The following is a 960-nucleotide window of genomic DNA, read 5'->3' on the forward strand; positions in this document are numbered from 1 at the left end:
GCACTAGATACCAGTTTTGGACTTGATCCAGTCTCGATAGTATGTGACTCGGGTGTAGATACCAGGCTTGTTTGGAAGGGCACATTTATCCCCCCAGCTCACAATACCAGCAAGGAACCACGTGCCTCTACGGTCTTCACGAACCAGAGGTCCACCAGAGTCACCCTAGAAAGAAAAAGAATATATGCAATTACTGTAATTGAAAGGGGAATACTGCTTATTTTTCTCTCTTCTGTGGTGAAGAGAGGGAGAGACAGAAGAAGGAAAAAAATGAGATATTTCAATATTAAAATGATCCTAGTCTTGAATATTTTTGTGTTCTATAATCATTTATTTAAATCAAAGATATCACTGTATGTCTTTTGATCTAAAAATGCAATAATGGAAAACAAGCATGAAAAAATTCAACTCAATTATTACCTAAAAGACATATTTCAGGTGTTGTTGCTTACGCAATCAGTCATCAGTATGCTGAGGAATTTTCTGCTTATCTCCCCAAACTCCCCTATTTTTCTACCTGATGCTGGAAAAAAAAGGTTTATATTTACCCTCCACCAGTACTGGACTAATGCTCTTCCATTCTTGGGGAAGCATCCATCCAATTTTCAGAGTTGTGTAATTTGGCTAAACTACCTTCTACACTCCTTATGGTTTTTGTCTACTGATATTTAGGTCATTTTTCCAGAATTTACCCATACCACTACTCTTCCAATAGGATTCTCAGCTTTTTACCTTCCCATCATAACCTGGGCCAAACCATATACTGAAAGAAAGTCATGTTACAAATTTATATTCTCAAATCAACATCTCTCCCAGTAGTTATGTGTCCTTAGACATGTTTCTTTATCATTTTTATCAGGAGCCAATCCAAACTTTTCTCATTTCACTATCCAAAAAATCATTATTTACTTTTTAATTGTATAAAAATCATAACATAAAAGTTACATTTTAACCATTTTT

General features: G+C 35.3%; 1 protein-coding gene across 1 annotated transcript in view; it reads right to left on the reverse strand.

Moving 5' to 3' along the window:
• Positions 1-3: 3 nt before the first annotated feature.
• The window catches only part of LOC109375908 (transmembrane protease serine 11C-like), a 61,927-nt gene continuing 60,970 nt past the window's right edge, over positions 4-960 (reverse strand). Inside the window, exon 10 of the mRNA XM_019631468.1 lies at positions 4-165. Coding sequence (XP_019487013.1) covers positions 4-165 — 162 coding nt within the window. The remainder of the gene's footprint in view (positions 166-960) is intronic.

Source organism: Hipposideros armiger, unplaced genomic scaffold (assembly GCF_001890085.2).
Source record: "Hipposideros armiger isolate ML-2016 unplaced genomic scaffold, ASM189008v1 scaffold_1001, whole genome shotgun sequence".
In the NCBI taxonomy this organism is placed as follows: domain Eukaryota; kingdom Metazoa; phylum Chordata; class Mammalia; order Chiroptera; family Hipposideridae; genus Hipposideros; species Hipposideros armiger.